The following is a 21244-nucleotide window of genomic DNA, read 5'->3' as shown; positions in this document are numbered from 1 at the left end:
AGTTTATCAATTAATTCCAAAACCTCCTCTAGTGACACTTTAATCTGTGACAGTTCCTCAGATTTGTCACCTACAAAAGCTGGCTCAGGATTGGGAATCTCCCTAACATCCATGAAGACTGAAGCAAAGAATCCATTTAGTTTCTCCACAATGACTTTATCATCTTTAAGTGCTCCTTTTGTATCCTGATCATCCAGGGTCCCCACTGGCTGTTTAGCAGGCTTCCTGCTTCTGATGTAATTAAAAAAAATATATTACCTTTTGAGTTTTTGGCTAGCTGTTCTTTAGGCTCCTCTTTGGCTTTTCTTATTACATTTTTACACTTAATTTGGCTGTGGCTGGCAGTTGGAAGCTGTGAGCTTCAAAGTAAGGTTTGAAAGCTAGAAGCCTCTGTTAATTGGCTGAGCCTTAGTCAGTGGGCGGGGCTATCAAGAAGGCCAGAGCTTTGTAAAGCAGTGTACAAACAACCAGGGAGCTTTGTGAACTGGGGCTGCTAACAGAGAATTTTGCAAGGGAGTTCTCCAGGTGAAGGAGGAGCAAATACAGCACCCTTGGGGAAAGTGGCTGTCTGTAGTGTATGGTTGTTTTTGCAGGTTACTTGCTGTGTGCTAAGCTTGCGTTTGTCTTCCTTTTGTTTGTTTTAAACCTGATCCCTATTAATTTCATCTGGTGATCCCTAGTTCTTGTGTTATGAGAAAGAGTGAATAACACGTCCTCATTTAGTTTCTTCACACCAGTCATGATTTTACAGACCTCTATCATATCCTCCCTTTCCACGCCGAAAAGTCACAGTTTTATTAATCTCTCCTTATATGGAAGCTGTTCCATACCCCTAATCATATTTGTTGCTTGTTGTTAAAATAGGCCAAGTTGTTTTCAATAATGAATGTTATGAACAAGTACAAGAAAACTTGACAGGGAAACTAAATTCGTCCAAACAAAAAAAGGTCTAATGATAGGATTCAAGAATTCTGTTGAGGTTGGACTTAATACACAAGATGATACGGGTTCAGAAATTAGTGGACCAATATTGGTGTGGCAGATATCAGCTCTAATTGGAGGACAAAAAATGAGGAGATGTATTATAGCACCCACTTTTCCCCTTTATGGGTTCTTAAGAGAGACTTTGAAAAAAAAATCTACCTCATCCCATCCCAGCTCACCTTGACCCAACTTGGCTTCCCAACTTGTCTCATAGAATCATAGAATATCAGGGTTGGAAGGGACCTCAGGAGGTCATCTAGTCCAACCCCCTGCTCAAAGCAGGACCAACCCCAACTAAATCATCCCAGCCAGGGCTTTGTCAAGCCTGCCTTAAACTTCTAAGGAAGGGATTCGGCGCCACCTTTTTTTTCCCAAATGAGGGTAAACGCCATTCCACTAGCTCACCAGCCCTCGAGTGAAAAGTTCCCTAAATATCCAACCTTAAACCTCCCTCTCGAGCGACAACCTGAGTAGCTCCGCTTGGCATGGTACCTAGGTTGGTAGCGCTCTCGGATTGTGGATCACCAGATGCACGGAATGATCAGGATTGAAGTCTATTCTGGCTACCACTGAAGACAGTCTTAGATCATCCTCTTTGGACCCCCTTTCAGTGTAGTTAGAAATTAGCGTATCAATTGCCCCCTCATTCTCTTCATTGCGTGCCAGACTAAACTAATCCCACTCCTCTTAGCCTCTCTTCTATCAGGTTCATGTGGGCGTTCCTAGTGCTCCGCAACCTAATCAATATTAATTGTTCCCCTGCTGGACCCTCTTTCCAATTTTTCCACCTATCTACCCTCTTAATCCGTGTAGTGTCGTCGGCCGCTGCCGCAAATTGGTGGAATACACATGTACTCCAAATGTCAATATGAGGAATTGTTGGCTTGTATTGCATGCTCACTAGTCCCTCTCAAATCTGCTGACTAAATCGATGCCCTAACTTTTAGTAACAGGGGCTCTCCAGGTAAATGCAGCTTAGCCTTCGGTTTGGCATACTAAGGAGGTACACTGTTTGACTGCATATTCAGGCTCCAGTCTCACTTGTTTACTCTGTAGTCCTGTGTTCTGCTATTAATCATGGCACCAATGCTCGATCTCAATGCGTTTAACCTTCCTCACCTCAGACAGAGGGAGCAGACCAGATGGAAGGATTCCTTCCTAATAAATAGGACATTAGGCCTGTGCGTTTTGTGCAAGGGAACTTGTGATCCTTGCTAGTTCCTGAGATGGTCAGTTCCTATTGCATAATGAATCCAGATTCTTGCGGAGTCCTTCCGTCAGTGAGGTAACTGAATTGTTCAGCTATCAAAAGGTAGATGAAGTTTCTTTCTCTCTCTTCCCTATTTGGGTACTTTCTGTCCCCTCAGCTGTTCTTTTTCCGACTCCTCCCTGATCTCGTCAATATCTGCGTTTTCATCATGAATCCTGATCAAACTTTGTCTTCCATGTTTTACCACAGCAAGATGAGACAGCCCTAGCCTGTGCTTGTCGTGAGGGAGAAAGACCAAGCCTGTTATTATACCGACATGGGCATTGTCAGTATGAAACATAGCTAAGGGGTTAATTTATTCTGCACGCTTGCAAAGGTCGGTAGACCAAGAGCCTTGCCGGAGAGACCATATTTCAGAAACAAGATTTTTCAAATCCTTCAAGGGAGGAACTGCTGGGTAGTTGTGTCTTTCTCTCTCTGTTGCTCTCGGCTCTGAGGTGAACTGTCTCTCTCCAGAGCTTTCTATAACTTCTGTTTCCAGACAATAGGTTTTTATTTGTTTGTATTTATCAGTTGTGTAGTTTGCTGGAATTTTTAAATTTATATCTTTTGGATAAGGCTGTTTATTCGATTTTCTTTTTAAGCAATTTGATCTGTTATTTGCAACCTTGATACAGAGTACCAGTTTTATGTCTTTTTCTTTCTTTTTATATAAACTTTCTTTTAAACTTGTTGGAGGGTTTTCTTTTCTAGTTGAGGCTCAGGGAGATAGGAATCTCTGTTGCCAGGGTACGGTCTCTCTCAGGGCAAAGAACTGGGAGGGGGAACATCTTTTGTCAGAGTTGCAAAGTCTTACTTTGCAGGATCTTGACTTGAGGGTGAAGAACACTGGGATCTCTTCTGTTTTGCGTGAGGGTATAAGGAATGAAAGTAGTGTACGTGTATTTCATCCATGGGTCCATCTCTCTTATGGTGTGGGTCGCAGCATTGGGATGCGAAATGAAACTGTTGATGTGAGCAGGGTTAACGGGAAGGGTTATTGGTCCTGGTTGGGGTGGTGACTCAGGGGCATCTGAATGGTTTCTTGGGGTCCTCCTGACAGGAAAATTGTAAACGACTGAAGGAGGAGGTTTGGGAGCCCAGAGTGCGCCAGACACTGGAATCTGGCTGGTGGCAGCGCTATCAGATCTAAGCTGGTAATTAAGGTTGGAGGTTTCATGCTAGCATCTTATTTTCTGAACTCTAAGGTTCAGATCTGAGTAGGAAAGCTATGACAGCATGTGAGCCTGAGTCCAAGCAACAGGTGTCATGGGTAATCTGAAAGACTAAAGCATCCATTCCTAACTGACCAGCCTCTCAGTTTTTCAGAAACATCAACAAAAAATGTATTTCCCCCATCGATCTCTCCTCCACCTTTGACTGTTAAAAACAGAAGTGAATATCCTTTCACACATCAGAATTGAGGGTAAAATTAACCCTTCCTTTTCATCAAAGAAAGCTGTTAATGAAAATGAGAGATGCTTGCATTTTGCCTCCAAAAGCAGAGACTTTAATAGGTTTTTGATTGTTTGTTTTGCGTAATCTCTCAATTTCAGTTTCAATATAAATGTCTGTTTTAATTTCTTGGGGAGGGGGGAGTTGTTTGATCAATAAACTCTCAACTTTCGAATGAATGCTTCTGGGTGTTTGCCAAGAAACGGAGTAAACCAGGACCTCTGTAGAAAAACCCTGAAACTATGTATCTCTGTTTTAATGTTCCACAGTGACAGAGTTCATAACTCCTTTGGCCCCTGAGATAATTCATAGACCACTTACAGAGTGACATACTACTACACATAAATAAAAGTGGCAGAATCTGACCCTTTTTGAGAAGTTTCATAGCACAAAGTAATGCCATTGATAGTAGAAAAAAAGTTTTCCTCCCTCATTTAAGCCTGTGTTGCATTTTTCCTTTTACATAACAATTTGTAAAACAAAAAAGGGGGGGAGGGGGAGGAACGGGGTAGCAACAACAGTCAAGTCAGCAATAATTAAACATAATTTTGGAAGAAAAAAAAAACATTGACAAACCCCCAAACAATATATATAGAAACTTTAACAACAACAAAAAGTCAGAAGCATGTGAACAACTATTCCCAACTCTTTGCTCCCTCAAATCAAACCAAAATGTCAAAATAAATTTGTGTGAAAATCAATTTTGCATGGAACATATTTTTCAGATGTTCCAGTTTACAACAGTTTTCACAGAAAGTAAGCTCACCACAACCAATAGGCTGCAACAGCAACAGCTCACAGCCAGCCAGCTATTTAAACAACCAACTCTACACAGAGACAAGATTCAGCGACACAGACATGACTGAAGTACACATGCATCAGTACTCAGTAGCTTCTTTTAAAAGGTAGAGCTTGACCCATCTATTATGATTTGCTTGGCAACATTTTAGCGCCATCAATATCTCCTCATGGTTATGGCCCTCACCTTTTCCTACAAATGTATTATTTAGCTAGCACATTTTGGTTCCTAGATAGTTTATGAACTTCCTTCTACAGAAGCGCATACTAAATTGATTTTAATATTTTATATAATCGGAAGCTCGATTGCAATCTGGCAAATTACAGAATCAGTTACAGTTGGAATATTTAAAAAGACAGTGTTTAATTACTGTGAAATGAAGTAGAAACACAAGTATTACTTATTAGTGATTACTAGAAAATGCATGTTATTTAATCAATTCACTACAATCACCATAATCCAAATACTGCAAATGGACCTAACAAACCTATAAGCCTGACATCCACAATTTTAGTAGAGTCAACATACTGCAGAACCTACTCTTGGATTGTACTATTAAGGTAATAGTTTAGTTGACTGAACACTACAACAATGAAGTAATCATTCAAATTTTGATGACATTATACAAAATTCTGTGATGGATATAATAACCATAGGTCAGTTTATTTTATTTATGATTCAGACGATCCTAAATGACTTTTGGAAATTCAATTCAAGTTAATAGAGAGCAAGTCTCACTGAGCAATTGCTTTGTGGAATATTGTTTATTTAGACATATGGTTAGAGGAACTCACATTTTATACCAAGCCCCTTCCACATTACACACAAACTGGGGGAGGAAAGACAAATGTGCAGAAGATAATAGCAAAACTCTGAATGGTTTCACTTTAAAAGTGAACACTTTACTTTAGAAATGAAAACATAGCTAGCTAGCTGTGTATTAAATTATGTCAGGCAAATTTTTTTGAATGGAAAATTTTGGGCGATGAGAACATAGTATATGTTATTAATATGTTTTTAAAAATTGTATTAACACAAAATTACACAACATGATGTTCTCCTAAGGTCCCATCTTGCAATTCTTACTTGTGCAGGGCCGGCACAATCCATTAGGCGACCGCCTAACATTTGAGGGGCAGTGAACGCGGCGGCCGGATCTGTGGTCGCCCTGGTCGTCGGTGGTATTTTGGGAGCGAGACCTTCTGCCACCCGTCAGGGGCGGTATTTCGGGGGCGGGACCTTCCACCGACTAGGGTGCCAAAAAAGCTAGCGGCGCTGCTGTACTCAGGCAAGACTTCCAATGAAGTTAATATTTTCGTCTTAGGAAGGAAGGATCAGGCCTTAATACACTATATAGGGTTATAGAATTTACAATATATAACACATATCTTGTACTTCATATATGTGACAGTGCCACAACATTACACAAACTGTAGATGTGCAAACCCCAGTTCTCATTAAAAACCAGGCCAGAAGTGTGAGAGTTTTTATTGTTTCTGTTTTAAACCAAGAGAGAAAGTTTTATAGGTGTCTAACAGATATTGATATATTAGAGTCTATATCAGACCCTAGGCCAGGAGCAGTCAAGAGGGAGACTGCAGGCCAAATCCAGACCATAAGATACTTTTGAACAGACCCTGAAATCTTTTTATTTACTTATTATTATCACTATTGAGATTTTTTAATTATTATTATTTTCTCTGGAGTCTGGACTTTGACTATATCTTGACCACGAAATTTGGACTTTGACAAAAAATAATTGACTACCCCTGCCTGAGGCTATATGCCAGACCTTAATAAAGTATGTATAGAGCACTGTAGAAGTTGATATATATCATGGATATACCACATATATTTACACTGCAAATATATGAATATATATGCATGCACACAATTATTTAGACACACGCTGTTTAATATAGCCCCTGGATTGACTTAGTTATCCGGAAGGAAGTCTTTCAATGTTCCTGTAAAGAGACTGGAGTTCAGGAAATTAAAACATATCTCCAGAGTTGCTTCTTTGTGCAGGAATGTTCTGCTTACCACAGTCTATGAATCTGATTTATTTTCCATTTCAATTTTCCTCTCTCCCCAACCCCCTCTAGTCCACGAGTGGAACCATTACAAGTTATTCTAAGCAGTTGTTTGATTGGTTTTAGAAAACACTGAATTTTTGGTATTTTTCCTCTCTTTTTAAGTCAGTAGTGCTGATTATTGACAAGCGTAAGCTTCTGGGCAAAGATGACTGTGAAATGACTGACAGTCACCATTGATGACTCTTGCAAAGCTAAGAATAACTGCTCTATGTTAAAATAAAATTTTCAGGATCTATAAATGATTCTGTTTACTATTATGAAAAGACTATTGAACAGGTTGTTGTTTTTTAAAAGACATATGCAATTTTATACCACAAGTGGAAAGCTCTGACAATCAAAATGCCAGTGATAGTCAATCCTCTCTTCACTAAATACAACATTCTATTGAATAAGAATCTCTAATTAGATCACTTAATGGTGACATAATATCTCCCTTCTCTGAGGATATTTCCTTTAACTGAAATCAAATTGTTCTCTTCCCCTTTAAACTTCTCTACCTGCCTGATAACTGGTGGGCTGCTTCTTTGGATATGTGTAGAGATCTCTTTGTGAGTATTTATGTTTGCATCAGTGCTATTTGAAATAGATGCAAGATTCTTGACCATTGGCTGAATTTATCTACCCATATTTTTGCTTGTGTTGGTTAAGCTGCTGATAACCACAATCTTTGCTAACCCAGTTTCACTTGCACATTTGTCATACCATCAGTTCTGCCAGGTATTTAAGCAGCTGCAGATTGCACAATATGATCATTGAAGTCTAAGACTGCTAGTCTTCTCTTTTAGATAGAGCCAAAAGTACAGCATTGTATGTGGAGTAATATGTATCAGATCCCATCTCACACAACACACTCCCCAGTTACGTCCAGGTCTCTGCACTAGTCATGACATCCTCCTTTCCATTTCACTACCACCTCTAGCTTGTAAGCGTTCCTACCTCTTTTGAAGCTTTATAGTCTCTGGAAACCTATATCTCTACATGGGCCAGAAGACAGAAGAATTAAAGCTCAGTTTAGCATACAAGGAACGAGGGTGGCCAATAAGGGAATTCAGTCTCTGCAGTACTCTGCTATTAAGATTAGATCATAGACAAGGAATCCAGCATGACATTTAAGGTAGTGGGTCAAATCATGTTCATGTGCCATTGGATCTCTGGACAAGTACAGCCTTACGAAGTAGGCAGAATAAACCAAAAGCCACATTATTTTTGACAACTATTCACAAGCAGGCCCATCCTATGGGGGGAAAAAATAGGGTTCTTGATTTTTAGATCCTATTAGGTCTAATTTAAAAAAAAAGTCCATAGCAAATCATTAGGGACAAGTGAGCCTTAAAAAATATGAAGGTTCAGGTTGGATAAGCATTCAGAGTTTTGGATAAATATATACACTGATCAAATCAAACTGAAATGGCTAAACTTTCTATTGGTGTAAATGGATAGAAAATCTTGTGCAACAAGACTCAGAAAATAGCACATTGAAAGAAAATGTCTGTCACTCTAGTAAAAGCGACCAAAAAGGAATTTTAGTAGCAAACTGTGGCATGGATCTTTGTAAAAGAAGCTCCTCTACATACATTAGAAAGCATTTAACAAAAAAAAAAGGAAAAAGAAGACATCCTTAAATAATCAGATGCTAACTAGCTAGCTAAATTCCTTCATGCAGCTCCTGACTACAAGTTAGTACTTTTAGGGTGCTTTGAAAACATAAGGTGCTAATTGTTATAATTACAAATGAATAAGTACGGAGATAAGCATATGCAACATAGTTCTGCACAGCAAAGTTAGGGTAATTTTTTTCACTTGAACCTTTGGATTATCAGTTACAGTGCAGAGGAAAGGGAACAGAGCATGGCACAGTTAAAATGACCCTTTGTTAAACAGTGTGTTGGGCTGGAGGCCATATAGTTTAATAAACTATTTCCATGGAAAGATGTAGATACCTGAATTAGACAATATATACTTGGGGTTAATAAAGTTTCCACAGGGACACTGGGTGGGTCAGCAGATTAGGAATGGGATATTGAACCTCTCTTCTTTAGGTCACTATCTTAAATCTGGTTTGAGATGGAATGAATGGAAGTAGGTATCATCTGACTATATGTTGGTGGCCCATGTGAAATGGAGAGGCTACAAATTTAGATCTCACTCTTGTTCCAGTATAAACCAGTCATGGCCCACTCAACTATTGTCACCCTGGTTGGCAATCTCAGGAAAGCGAGTGGAAGAGAAAGAAACCACCAAGTCAGAGGATGAGAATAAGAGGGGGCATATACTTGATAAGTATAATTATTTATTATAATTATAAATAAGAAATTCATACTAGCAAGAATAGCAAGAATACAGCATGCCAGCCCATATATACTGATGTCAATGGGATTGCATGGGGTGTAAATTATGGCAGGATTTGGCCAACTATATCTATAATATGAACTTGAAGGATGCTTTTAAAGATGAGCCTTATGGGTTGACCAAAAGCCCAATGAAGTTAATGGAAAGGCTCCCATTGGACTTGAATCAGATCTTGAGGAAGCATTTTGATAAAAATTAGAAGACAGATTTTAATAGTTTGAATATTGTGGAATGCTATAAGCATGGGTCCTGACTGCACATCAATAGGAGCAGTATATCCCAAGTAAAACACTATCACACATATACAGGTACGGTATACTTTTCAACTCTTTGGCAGGAGGAAAAAAGGAAAACTTAATATGCAGGTGAATGCTTAATCAAGGATTGCGCCTCATTTTCACTTGTCCAACTTGGCACTTTGTGTGTGCGTGGGTGCACACATGCATATCCCATCTATTTTCTTGGACAGACGCCCTGGGCTTCAGCATTCCTACAGATCTAGGTGACATTAAAAAATAAAACCCAAGGGTGTTAGGACCCAACTCCCACTGAATATGTACAGGTGTTGGGTCCTAATCCCCTTAAACCCCTTTTAAAATCCCATGCTAAATTAGTTTGCCATTAAGGGTTTTTTTTGGCTACAGAATTGTGAAAAGCCAAGGCTCCAGAAATTCTGCATTGATTTTAGGGCATGCAGAATTACAGACAGAGAAATAAAGGGGCAGAGGGGTTGCTCTTAAAGGAGTGATGAATCATTTACTTAAAAAAAAAATCTACCAGGACTTCACTTCTGCATGCAACAAATATTTGATATTTAATCATTTTAAATCATGTGATTACTTTAAAAGAAGATGTCATTGCATTCTTATTCCATTTTTTAAAAATTATCTTCAAAACCCTTTCACAGGGCTGATGTGACAACGGTTAGTTGTATGCCAAAAACACACTTGCCAACACACCTATATAGTACCAATAAAAGTAAGTGAGGATTATCTTTCCAAATAGTTATTATGGGCTAGATCTTCGGCTTGTATAAAACAGATTGGGTCCTCTAGCTGAGGAACTAGTTTGGGTCTATTAAAAGATGCAAGCCAGACAGCAAAAGCAAGAATAGAAACTTTTGTATCCAATACAAAAAATCCTTCAAGATGCCTAAACTTCAGCGAAAGGAACACACCACCAAATCCCTGTAAAGAGTCTGAAACTCCAAGGCCAAAAGGAATCCACTACAGATTAATCTTCTTTATCATAAAATTGATTTTTTTCCAATTGAGTACCAAAACACAACAACAGTTGTGTAATGACATTGGAAAAGGTAGGTCGAGTTCTTGGAAATCTCAAGGATGAGCTCCACCTCATTAGCTTTGATACAGAGTTTTGTTTTTAAGATGTACCACTAATGCACGGTTTGAAAAAAAGACTCAATTCAGGTAAAGAAGAAAATTCTTTAAAATAGTTCTTATCTTTACCAAGCACTTAGAAGAGCATTACATGGTGAACACAAAAAAGGAATAAAAGTGACAGTTACATTTATAAAGCATTAAAGAGCGTCAGGCACCCAATTACTTGATTGGGTGAATATTCCTGGCAATCTAATTTTGAAGAAACCTGTCTGTTTCGTGCAGTGTGGAACACTGTCCGAAAAACAATTTATTCCATTGTGATTGTACAGATGGAAGAGGAACCTATTATATAGTTTTTGTGTTTTATTTTTAAGTGTTGGATTTCAGGGCATTACAACATAAATTTATAAACCGCTCCAAATTTCACAGCTGTTAGAACATCCAAAATTCCCAGTTCAGTGAGCTATTGAACTGCTCCACTTTCTAGTCCTACAGACTGAATTTCAACAATTCATAAAGAAACCTCTTATCCCAACAGAAGCAGTGTGAACTATTTAAGAATAGCTATTGCAAATGGGATGAACTGATTAAAAACAAATCATTGATGTGACATTTGTAATAACAGCATTTTTTTTATTTGCAGTAACCCATAAATTGTATTGGTTCAACTTCATGTCCTCTCATTTTGTCTATTTAACACAATCCCTTTTATTGTTAAAGCAATAAAATAACTTGACCCAAGAACAATTCTCTTTATTAATTAAATAAGTTTACTAGCAACTAAGCTTTCACTGCAGTGCTTCTGGGACATTTTATACTTGGTGGAACTTATAGTGGAAGAGCAAACATCATACTCATGTTTAAAACCTCTGATATTCTTAAATGCAGAATGCAAGCTCATTTTCCTCTCTATCATGTGAAGACAATCACAATCTAAAGCGTGAAGCAGCAGGAATAGCCACATCAAACTGTAGTTTAGTTAAATCTAATGACTGTTTAATGTATTTCCTTACAAAAAGTACTGTGTACATTATACCAAAAGCCTAAGAACAATGTAACCAAATCAGGCAAAACCTAAAACTTCATTTTCAATCCTAATTTTATGCTTTTAGGTCTTCAAGTTAAATGGAGCATTTTTATTTTCACTGTACATTTTTAGAGTTAACAAGTACGCTTATGGACATCAAGAAAAACTTTAAAAACTAAAATTCCCAGACAAGTTAGAGTCTTCCATTCTGCAAGCTCTGATCTAGATTTGAAAAATCAGTTTGAAAGCATGTTGCAATGGATAAAAACAGCAAACTTTCCTATTGCCCGTGAACAACATGAGCAACCTGAAAAAGTCAGCTTTCCTATCATTTCTGCAAAAACTCTCTCTCACGCACACAACAATGAATAAAAAGGAAACAATAACATTCACTAGGAATTTTAATGTTTTTGTCCATATTTGTGTCTCCCAGGCAAGTTGATATTAGGGGTCACTTCCCATGTACGGAGAAAACAATCTTCATGGATAATAATGATAATACCTTATGGAATGCAGCAACAACCAAAAAATGTATTCTCAGATGACTACATTAGGGCCAAGTCAATATTAGTCCCACTTCACCCACGCACTGCATACTCTAAAAATGCTGTCAGCCCGATAAGAATTTCCTGATTCAGATCACCAAGTTCAAGTGTAAAATTGTTTTAGCTGATATTCCAAAAGAGCAAAGTTTTGTTCAAAAATTCCCTTTACCCTCCCCCACCCCAACATTTTATAGACTTGAAAGCTGCACTGCAAAGTAAAGCTAGGTGAGCATACAATTAGGTGCCTTTTTGTAAGCAAAATACATATTCAGAAAACAGGACGCTTCATATGAAATAGTCTGTCCTTTTTCTTTGACATCTTCAGCTATGTATCTGCATCAGGTGGCTGAGTATATATAGTATATGTGGTTGTTGTGATCACAATGTAGATTTGACAACTATCAAATGAAAGTAGCGATTGACATTAATACACAAAATACTTTATTTAAAGCAGCACTTTATGTGGGATGGGGGATACTAGTGTGTGCCTGGAAACGAGAACAAGGGGTACATATTGGCTTCCTCTCCTCTTTAAAATGAAACATAACTTTTCAGGCTTAAAAACCGCCTCACTAGCTCCTAAGACATGTTTCTTTGAAACACACCTGCCCAGTACTTAATTTGTGTCAGGATTTGCCAGGACTGAGCCCCGACACCTCTGGGCTTGCCCCCTCAGTTATGAAAGTAAAAACAAAATTGTTTTGCTTGAGCCCAGGCATCTCTTTCATTAAAAATTAAGCGCTGCACCTACTTCGCCCCCGCTCCCAAATGTTACACCCTAGATCTTCTGGAGAGAGACTTAAACGTCTCCGCTTGCTGTTATGTATATTTCACACGTTGATATCTATGAGTGCCAAGTACATTCCCCGGGACTGGTGAAAAACTGCCAGCTAACTCACTCGTGCCCTCAGCAGGGCAGCCTGCTGAGATTCTCTCACCAACCCGGGGGCTAGCGATTCCCTTTCCTTTCCAGATTTCCCCGATGCGGCCACTATCAGCACAAGATCTCGGTTCGAAAGGTCTCCGTACGCAACCCTGCCTCCGTCCCCCCGGACTCAGCCCAAGCCCAAGCCCCGGGATCAGAAGGAAACTCACCCCAGGAGCCTGGTCCCTGCCGCTTCCTCTCTCCTGGTTGTCATCGCAGGTTAGCAACTTCCCCTCCGTGAACTGACAGCAGGATGTGGGGAAGCGCCCCCCACTCCCACCTCCCGGGGCTTGGAGAGCTGCCCGCTGCGGGGATGGCAGACTCCGCTCGCTCATCTCTCAGCACAGCACCCATCCCAGAGTCCGCCCAGCCGCGCTCCCTGGCCGGCTGAGGGGCTGGTCCTTTGCCAGGTGCCCGCCGCTAGGGAAAGTAACTCCAGAGGCATAACACGGGGAGTGGGGGCCCACGGGACTGCAGAGACCAGCCTGGCAGCCAAGCGGTGCCACTCAGGAACTGCCCAGCCACAAGCACCGACAGGACAGGGAGACCCCTCCATACACCGACACCTGGTGTAGGGACGAGCTGTACACACAAATGTAGGAACTGCTTTGCCTCGGCCCGTGGGGCTATGCAAGGACGTTCGGAGCGAGGTGCACTGACAGTGCCCGCGCAGAGCGTGCCCCTCTCAGCCTGGTTTATGGTGATCAGACAGCAAGTGTGAAAAATCGGGAAGGGTGCAGGGTAATAGGAGTCAACATAAGACAAAGCCCCCAGTATCGGGACTGTCCCTATAAAATGGGGACATCTGGTCACCCTACGTTGGATGCATGCCTCCAACAGAGAGATCTCGCATCACCCCGCCTCCTGTTCCTCTGGCCAGAGGGCGTCCCACCCGCACCTCGCCGGCGCTTCCCGACCCACGCCCGGGTGAACGCCCTCCTCCCTTCGCTTAGCCCCAGCCCCCGTGGAGACGGCGGCTCACCTGCTGGCTGGGCGCAGGAAGGGGGCAATACGCGGCTGCCGCCACCGGGCTTGGCAGATACTGGGGCGCCCCACACGCCGCCTGGGAATGGTGCATCACCACGTCCGAGCAGCTCATGGCAGCAGCAGCGGGGACAGGGGAGCCGCCAGCGCTCTGCAGCTACTCCCTGCGCCGCTGCCCTGCGCGGCCCCCTGCCGCTGCTGCTGGGCGCTGGGCTGGGCTCTCCCCTGGCAGGCGGCCGGCCAGAAGCGCTAAGCTCTGCAGAGAGGACGGAGGCGGCGGTGCCCTCATCTTCAGGAGCCCCCTGGGTCCCGCTCCGACACTTATATAGGAGCCCGGCGGCGGGGCAGCTGGGGCAGCGGCGGAGCTGGGCGCATAGCAGCGATGGCAGCAGCGGCGCAGAACCGGGGAGGCGGAGTGGGGCACAGCGCCGCAGCCGCTTATTACCATACACACAATGATCAGCCCCAGGCTCTGCCAATGGCCAGCGCCCAGAGCAGGAGGGGGAGAAGGAACCAAAGTCTCGAAACTCCGCCCCTCTGCCTCCTGATTGGATCCAAGTTTGCCTCTGGACAGCTGAGCTGGAAGCTGAGTGGACCAGACAGGGGGCGTGTCGTCGGAGAGTGTAACCAGCCCTCTCTTCAGTTTGTGGTCCTGTTAGATGCTGGGTACCTTTGCAGCCGCGGAAGCCTGTGAGACACCACCAGAGGATGGCAGTGGCATCTGGAGGAGGATTGGAGCTAGCTGAAAGAAGTCCTGCAGAGGGAAGCTAGCAGTGGAGCTGCACCTTGGTAGTCAGGTGCTGGGTGCTGTCTGCCTTTTGCATGAACGTGATTTCTTAAAGGGAGGTCCAAGGATGCAATAACTTAGCAAAGTACTTTTTCCCTGACTCCCCTAAAAAGTTTGGGCCCCATTCTGCAGTGAGCTCATTTCCCTCTGTTCCCACTAGCATCCAGTTCAGATGAGAGCATTGCTTCTCTCTCTCTGAAAAAGTGAAGAGAAACCTCATGATTCACCACCTTGTTGGTCCATCAAAAATTGGTTGCCTAGTAGAAGTGGGACAAGTGATCTTTAAATAAGTGAAACTAAATTGCACTGGAAGCCTTTAGAATACTTTAAAGTAGTGTGAGGCATAAGGTAGCCGGGTAAATATGTCCCATAGTCTAGGTTTCATTGTAGATTATTTGCTTTACTGCATTTTCTTTTTACATTAACCTTTGTTCTAATTGCACTTGTTATTCTTGGGGGGGAGGGTTGGGGGGGTAGAAGAGGAAAAACTTTGAAATGTTTCTTTTAGTTTCATAGTCATGTGTACCAAGGCTCCTCCAGAAGTGTTGGAATAATTTTTAGTGGGTGATGTTGGGGAGCAGGGGTGGGATTTTTTTTAAATGCCTCAGTATAACACACTCTAAAATCCTTTGGGACTAGAGGAGAAACTTTTAAAACTGCCTGAAAATGAATCCAGAATGAGTGAGACTCCCTTCAACTGAACATGAGTTGTCAGGCCATAGATGTATCTGCCAGACAGAGAACAAGATAAGGAGTAACTGAGATGCACTGAGTTATTGTTCTTTGCTGTGCCCACAAATGATAATGTCCCTGATGCTGCAAACACGTATGTGCTTACATCTATGCATGAGTAGTCCCATTCAGTTCTTATCACTTGTCTGCAATGGGACTATTCGCATGGACAAAAGTTAGCGTATGCATAAAAGTATTTGCAGGACTGGGGTCACCATACTTGGATTCTGGTTCATAGGTATCATTGAAATTTTCTCAAATTAGATTTCACTTTTATTTTGGACATCAGTGACCTACAGGCTTGAGGGAGTTATATATATATGTTTAAAATACTTAGGAATAGTTCATTTCTTTGTCATAAAACACTTTATCCCTCCCCCCCCCCCCCCCCTCACACACACACACAGAGTAGTTTTCACAATTTCTACATTCCATGAAAGGGGCTGTACTAAGTGCTAACCTTGAAGACCAATCAGAACCTTCAGCTACAGCAGAATGCAGCTCCTTACCTTTCAGATAAGATGAGAGTGAATAATATCTACCGTCTGTACTCTTCTTAGGCTACCAGTTCATGACTGGGTGAAATTTAAGGTGCTGATTACTATTTACAAATCCCTAAATAATCTAGGCCCCATTTATCTGGAAAAAAAATCTCATGGCCCCTCTAAGACAACTGTACTAAGAATGAATGTCTTGGCTATCTGTCCCAACAGTGAAGTTAATGGGATCTAAATGCAATGGAATCTCATTAAAGAGTACCAGCTTTCAGAGTTCAGAGCTGCTGGATATATGCCTGACTCCAGCCTGGACATTTCTGCAGTGAAGTGTAAGATATCTTTGTTCAGGCATTCCACTAACTGCTTAATATATTGGCGCTAAGTCCCCTACCACTTGGGCTACTAGCTGCTATCTACCCTTGCAGATCTTCACAGGGAGGCTGTGTTGGTTACTGCAAAGGGTTATGAAATATTCCCTGCTTTAGGCAAGATATTGTTTAGTACCATTCTATCCTATGTAAAGTGGACTTAGATGCCCTGGTAATGGAGACCTTATATAAATGCTTATAAAAATTGTACTTATCTACATTAAATCTTAAGTAGGATCACAGTCTTTATACAGTGTCTATAGATTGCTAGGTTTGTGAAGAATAGATTCTGGTTCTCAAAGCAGAATTGGACCAAAATAAAAAATATGATATAATTTACTATACCAAAGGAAGATATATTTTAGCACAGTAATTTAGTGATTTCTATGTAGAACATGCAGGAGGCTTACAGAAGAAAGTAAAACACATGTACTATTTTGCAAGATGCCAAAATGCTCAAATATTCAGTTATTGCATATTCAACATTGTTTTTTGGCAGAATCATTTCCATTCCATTAATGGTCCATTTGCTTTGAGATGCAAAACAGTGACATGATGCCTCACCTCAAATAGTAGAATGGAACCATTAACAGGCAGATGTTTGACATGATGAATCATGTCAATCAGCAGCATCAAAACATTAATGAAAATAATTTTGCCATGATACAGTGTATCAAATCTGTAGCATGGGGATATGCACTAGTTTTATACCAGTATTAACTTCTTTAATGTAGAAAAGGATTTAAATTGACAGCCCATCTGTGATGTTGATTGATCTTTGTCTTGCCTTCTAGCTTCCTAAATTCAACATGCCAGATTCATTCCCACTGTAACTTCATTAAAGTCAACTAAGGCCAACCCTAGGAAACACAAACCTGAAAGCCCTGCTTCAGTACCAGATAAACTGAAACAACATTTAAACATTACAAGACATTATGTGATAAGACAGATCAGCACAGCTTCCATAAAGGAAAATCAGGTCTTTCATCTACTGGAATTCTTTGACTGCTACAAGAAAATAGCAGAAAAATGAGAACCAGTTGGCATAGTTTGTTTGCACTTTCCAAAAGTCTTTGACAAAGTCCCTCACAAGAAGCTTTGAAAAGAGTCTCTCCCATTGGGTGCTTAGCATTTCTAAAGACAAGACCACTTATTTAGGTGTCTAAATAACGGTTTGAAGGCCGTTACTAATATTTCATAGGTGTATAATTAAATAAATAGTGTTTGTCTCATTGCATTGAACTATGTTCCTGGGGAGATATAGCACAGTACTATAACAATTCCACAGAAATTAAAAACAATAACAACCGCAACCACCACAAAAACAACAACTAAGCATCTTTACCCCCATCTTTCTTGGGTCCAGCTTTCCACTGGCATTCTATAAATACTTAATCACTGGGGATTACACCAATAGTGTTATATTCTGAGTCAAAAATGTAAACAAACAGTTATTTTTAAGCATTCTTCATTTTCACTAAATGAGGAGAGCAGATCAGAAGAAATGCAGTGTCAGAAGAAAATGAAAACAAGGAAAGGATAACTGTTCTTACATAAAAGAGGAGGAGGGAAATAGAGGATCAAATTAATTCACATAGCCACCACTTTTCATTTACATAGTGCCTTTTATCCCAAAGGAACCCAAAGCACTTTGCCAGCCAGGTACATACATCAAGTTCATGTACCCGTCACTGAAGTACTGTCACCTCTGGAGTGGAATGCAGCAGTCATTCTGCAGCAACTGCATCTCATAAGAGCTTTCAGGAGAGGATGTGAAGTTTAACATCTCTGGTTGATGCCCAAAGGCAAAAATGTAATTAGCCACAGTTAGAGCTGGTTGAAGTTTTTTTAACAAAACATTTTTTCATTGAAAAATGCCCTTTTTTGCCATTTTTTCTTTGCCTAAAGATGCAACTAAGCACTTAGTGGGAGTTTCAAGGGTGCCTAGGCACCTAACACCAATTCCATTATAGAGTGAGGAATGATGATTTTGTGATTAAGGCACTGCACCAGGACCCAGGTTCAAACCCTATCTCCACTATAAATGTTCCCTGTGTCAATATGCAAGCCATAGGTTAATTTCTTCATATCTCAGTTCTCCATTTTAGGAATGTTTCGATACCTCACAGGATTGTTGGGGGGAAAAATGAATTCATTAGCATTTGTGAGGCACTCCGCTACTATTACAAAGGAGGAAGAAGAGATATAAGTACCTATGCAAATATTCATTGAATTTAATGCTTGGGAATGTAATGCTTGGGACTGATGAATGATCAAAGTCTTCTGTTAATCCACAAAACAGATACATCATAGGAACTGGTGATGGAAGCTTCCCAATGCCTCTCACTACAGTCTGTCAACCCTCACCTCGAGGGACTATGGAAATGATCCAATACAGTGAAATCAACAGGAGCCTTTCCATTGCATTCCATGGGCACTGGATCAAACCCTGTAAGTAGGTGTAAGAGAGTAGCTCATTTCTGTCTCCATTCAATCCTTTGTCTCTCTGCTGAGATTACCAATAAAAAGGCCAGTTAGTTCCTGTTGTGATGTAAACAGGAGTCCATTGCAACACAGCCGGAGACCAAACAGCTAATTCTGCATAGGCCAAACAGCTATCAGATGGTAACAATTTATGATTACTGCTAACTGAAATTACTTTCATGTCCAATGTGTATTCTGGTTTTATAAAATTTAGTTCAGTTAAAAGATCCTTCATTAAAGGCAAGTAATTTTACTTATTCTTTTTTAAATTAGAAATTACCAAAACCTGCAGATAGAGGCTGGCAGGAATTTAGCACCTTTAATAGTGAAGCATATGACATACAGAGAAGCTAATGAAATATTATTTACACTTAATTCCATAGACAACAAAACATCCAAACTACAGACAGACCGTGGGCTTGATGTATTGTGGCACCTATGTTGATACATACTATCTGATGATCTTGCCTACATATGAATATCAATCCCCTTTATGGGGTGCTTTTTGTGATACAAGCAAGGCTGCAGTGCTACTTGCAGTGAATAGCTTGCTTTCTTCAAGCCACAAGAAACTGTCACATCTGCCAACCTTCAGCAAACTGAGCAGGGACTGTTATTCATTTTAGTGCCCAACTGCATAATATTTATCCTGGTTATAATATTCTCTATTACCACTGAAAATATTTGGCTCCCAAAAGAAGAAAAAAAGGAATTGTGTCAAAGGTCCAAATTCCTCCCTGAGATGTGAATCATTTTCAGTGACGTTAATGGGAGCTGTGCACATGACTTTCTAGGTGGAATCTGACTCCAAAGCCCACCCATCTATACTGGATTTTTTCAGCAGGTCTTTTTCATATTAGTGTATTAAACATACTTTAATCTCAATGGACTGAATCTTTGGGCCCTTTTGCATCTGCTTTGGATGGTGGTGACATGCAAAGGAAATGAAGAACTGCACTAAAGGGAAGGCTGAGAATTTTTTCTGACAGGGAATCCTCAAGTGGCGCAAACCTAGTGTAGCTGGTTCTACATCTCCTGCTCGCCCCCTGCCACATCGGAGCCTGTTGGAATAATGTCTGGTGTTCCATTAGATCTGCAGCGTCCTAACTCAGAACATCTTCAGGCTGTTCTAAGAAACACTAAGAGTTGTTTTGGTCCCAGACTAGGGCGACCAGATGTACTGTTTTTATAGTGACAGTCCCGTGTTTTGAGACTTTTTCTTATATAGACACCTACTGACCTCCACCCCCTGTCCCATTTTTTCACAGTTGCTATCTGGTCACCCTATCCCTGACTGGCCTGGGATCAGGGGTGCAAAAAGGTGACTTATAGCCATCTATCTTCCAACTCCATGGCTACAATAAGTGCATGGACATAGACAAAACTCTAGTCCCCTTTTCCACCCCTCTACCCGACCCCCAAAAATAAAAAAAAAGTTGTCTGTGCCTATGGAGTGTGAACTTGGAGCATCTGAGGCATGGCTCCAACTGCTGCTACATTGGTTGCTAACATGATTTGATAGTTCAGTTGTGTTGAAAACATGATTGAAAAGCCTGGGGAGATATGGTCTTAAATGTTCTGTGGACTACATTCTGATGCCCTTATAATATTGAGTAACACTTTACCCTCCAATTAGTCCCATTGGTTACTATGAAGCTGCTCAGAGAGTAAGATACTACTCAATGTAAGTATGGTATCAGATTCTGGCCCTTTCTGTTTTCAAATATAAATAATTCCTGAGTTTCCTTAATTGATAACTAGTGGCTTCACTGATGCTTGCTGCCATCTAGCATTTGCATCTCCCAGTGTGCAGAAAAATAGCAACATTTTTGTGTTCCTATTTCATCTCTAAATCAGTACCACAATCATACAATATCATAGCCAAATGTGGCAAGTGTCGCCTTTCCCAATCAGGTTGCTTTAGAGAACTCTTTATGCAAAAAAGCAATTGCCTGCTTAACATTTAAACAAACATTCATTTTCTTTGTTCTCTTTCTCCACTTGTTGCAAGTTGTTTCTGTATAAATTTAGCTAGAAGTGCTTTTAGGGGTGTCATTAGTGAACATAACAGAACTTTTGCTGAATGGACCAGCTTATATAGATGGGAAGATGGGAAAGTTTCTAGTGGCCTAAGGAAAATATTTACTGCTGGTAGCACTGCAGTATTTTGAATATGAAGTACCACTCTCTATTTCTGGGTATACATGATGGAGGTAAAAGAAAGTTGTTTTGCTGCTGGAAAGTGCAGTTTCATAAATGCACTTAACTACCCATAACAAATGTCCTGTTATTTGTGCTTTCAGCAAAAATATACAGTAGAGTAGTTGGATAATAAATAGCATCATTTACTGCCACTCTAGATTTTTCACAATAGTCATGATTGTTACCTACCTTTCAGTTTCTGTGAATAGTGTTTGTTGTAATCTCATGAGTTCAGTCTTCTATTTAGCTATTACTTGTTTACTCATCTTCAGGAGAAGAATTATTCTAACAGTCCTTCTTAAGTATTTACCAGCATCTATCTTCTATTATTATTAAGTAAGTTATTAATAAGTGAGAGGATCTGCACATTATCTACAATACCCTTCCACTGTTAGCCCACACAGAACAGGAGTTGTAT

At 40.7% G+C, this 21244-nt stretch overlaps 1 protein-coding gene and 1 long non-coding RNA gene across 3 annotated transcripts in view; one reads left to right on the top strand and one right to left on the bottom strand.

Annotated features, from left to right (window-relative positions):
- Nucleotides 1–14171, bottom strand: part of VGLL3 (vestigial like family member 3) — a 40967-nt gene extending 26796 nt beyond the window's left edge. For both annotated transcript variants that reach the window (XM_032773386.2, XM_032773387.2), the window contains exon 1: nt 13755–14171. In XM_032773386.2, the coding sequence (XP_032629277.1) occupies nt 13755–13871 (117 nt within the window). In that variant the 5' untranslated portion in view covers nt 13872–14171. The remainder of the gene's footprint in view (nt 1–13754) is intronic.
- Nucleotides 14172–14443: 272 nt separating this feature from the next.
- Nucleotides 14444–19798, top strand: LOC116820724 (uncharacterized). Its single transcript, XR_004372713.2, has 3 exons — nt 14444–14553; nt 18443–18591; nt 19008–19798. It is a non-coding gene; the product is annotated as an uncharacterized LOC116820724 (long non-coding RNA).
- The last annotated feature ends 1446 nt before the right edge of the window (nt 19799–21244 follow it).

This window comes from Chelonoidis abingdonii, chromosome 1, assembly GCF_003597395.2.
Source record: "Chelonoidis abingdonii isolate Lonesome George chromosome 1, CheloAbing_2.0, whole genome shotgun sequence".
Taxonomy (NCBI): domain Eukaryota; kingdom Metazoa; phylum Chordata; order Testudines; family Testudinidae; genus Chelonoidis; species Chelonoidis abingdonii.
This window is presented reverse-complemented; position numbering and strand designations above follow the sequence as displayed.